At 30.3% G+C, this 676-nt stretch overlaps 1 protein-coding gene across 1 annotated transcript in view; it reads right to left on the bottom strand.

The window, feature by feature from the left end:
* LOC106881999 (low-density lipoprotein receptor-related protein 2) overlaps positions 1–676 on the bottom strand; it is an 84,414-nt gene that overhangs the window by 60,927 nt on the left and 22,811 nt on the right. The window contains 1 exon segment of the mRNA XM_052969906.1: positions 353–454. Within this exon segment, the coding sequence (XP_052825866.1) occupies positions 353–454 (102 nt within the window).

Below are 676 nucleotides of genomic sequence, written 5' to 3'. Positions count from 1 at the left end.
AACATTTTATACTATATCTAAATGAGTTTTACTTTTTTCTGTTCATTATTGGTGCAGGATAATTTATGATATGATATTTTTCTGTCAAACATAAAATGCACTGTGTAAGATAAGTCTATTGACATTACACAGACTATGTAAATCAATCATTTTTATCAGATGTGCTTTGAGGAAGATATAGTATCTTTTAAGTGATGTTGTTTGAAAAGCTTGTGTTTAAATAGTCTGCTCTTAATATAATTATCTGTTGTGCTGAAGTCAAACAAATTATTGATGTTATTTTTTTTTCAGTTGTAAGGAAAAAGAAACGGAAAATGGTAAAAGAATTTTCAAGAAACAAAATAAGTTTTACAACCTCCACCAACTGGCACCATAGCATCATTTTGGTTTTCAGCATCAAAAGAAAATCCACGAACTCCATAGCGCATTCCTAATACGTAAAAGGATGATACAACTGAAAGAAAGATGAAATAATAAACAATCAGTAAATCAGATTGTGTGTTAATTAATAACCAGCCCCTGACTGAGAACTTCAGTTTTGTTATGGTTTACCTTTTACTTGTTTCGGTCTTTAGACTGTGGCCATACTGGGGCACAACCTTGAAGAATTTTAATTGAATGAATCATTTCCAGCATTTATATTTCTTTTAAGCTTGATACTTATTCTATCAGTCTC

The sequence above is a fragment of the Octopus bimaculoides genome, chromosome 8 (genome assembly GCF_001194135.2).
Source record: "Octopus bimaculoides isolate UCB-OBI-ISO-001 chromosome 8, ASM119413v2, whole genome shotgun sequence".
Lineage (NCBI taxonomy): Eukaryota > Metazoa > Mollusca > Cephalopoda > Octopoda > Octopodidae > Octopus > Octopus bimaculoides.
Note: the sequence above shows the minus strand (reverse complement) of the source record. Positions and strands in the feature narration are given on the sequence as shown.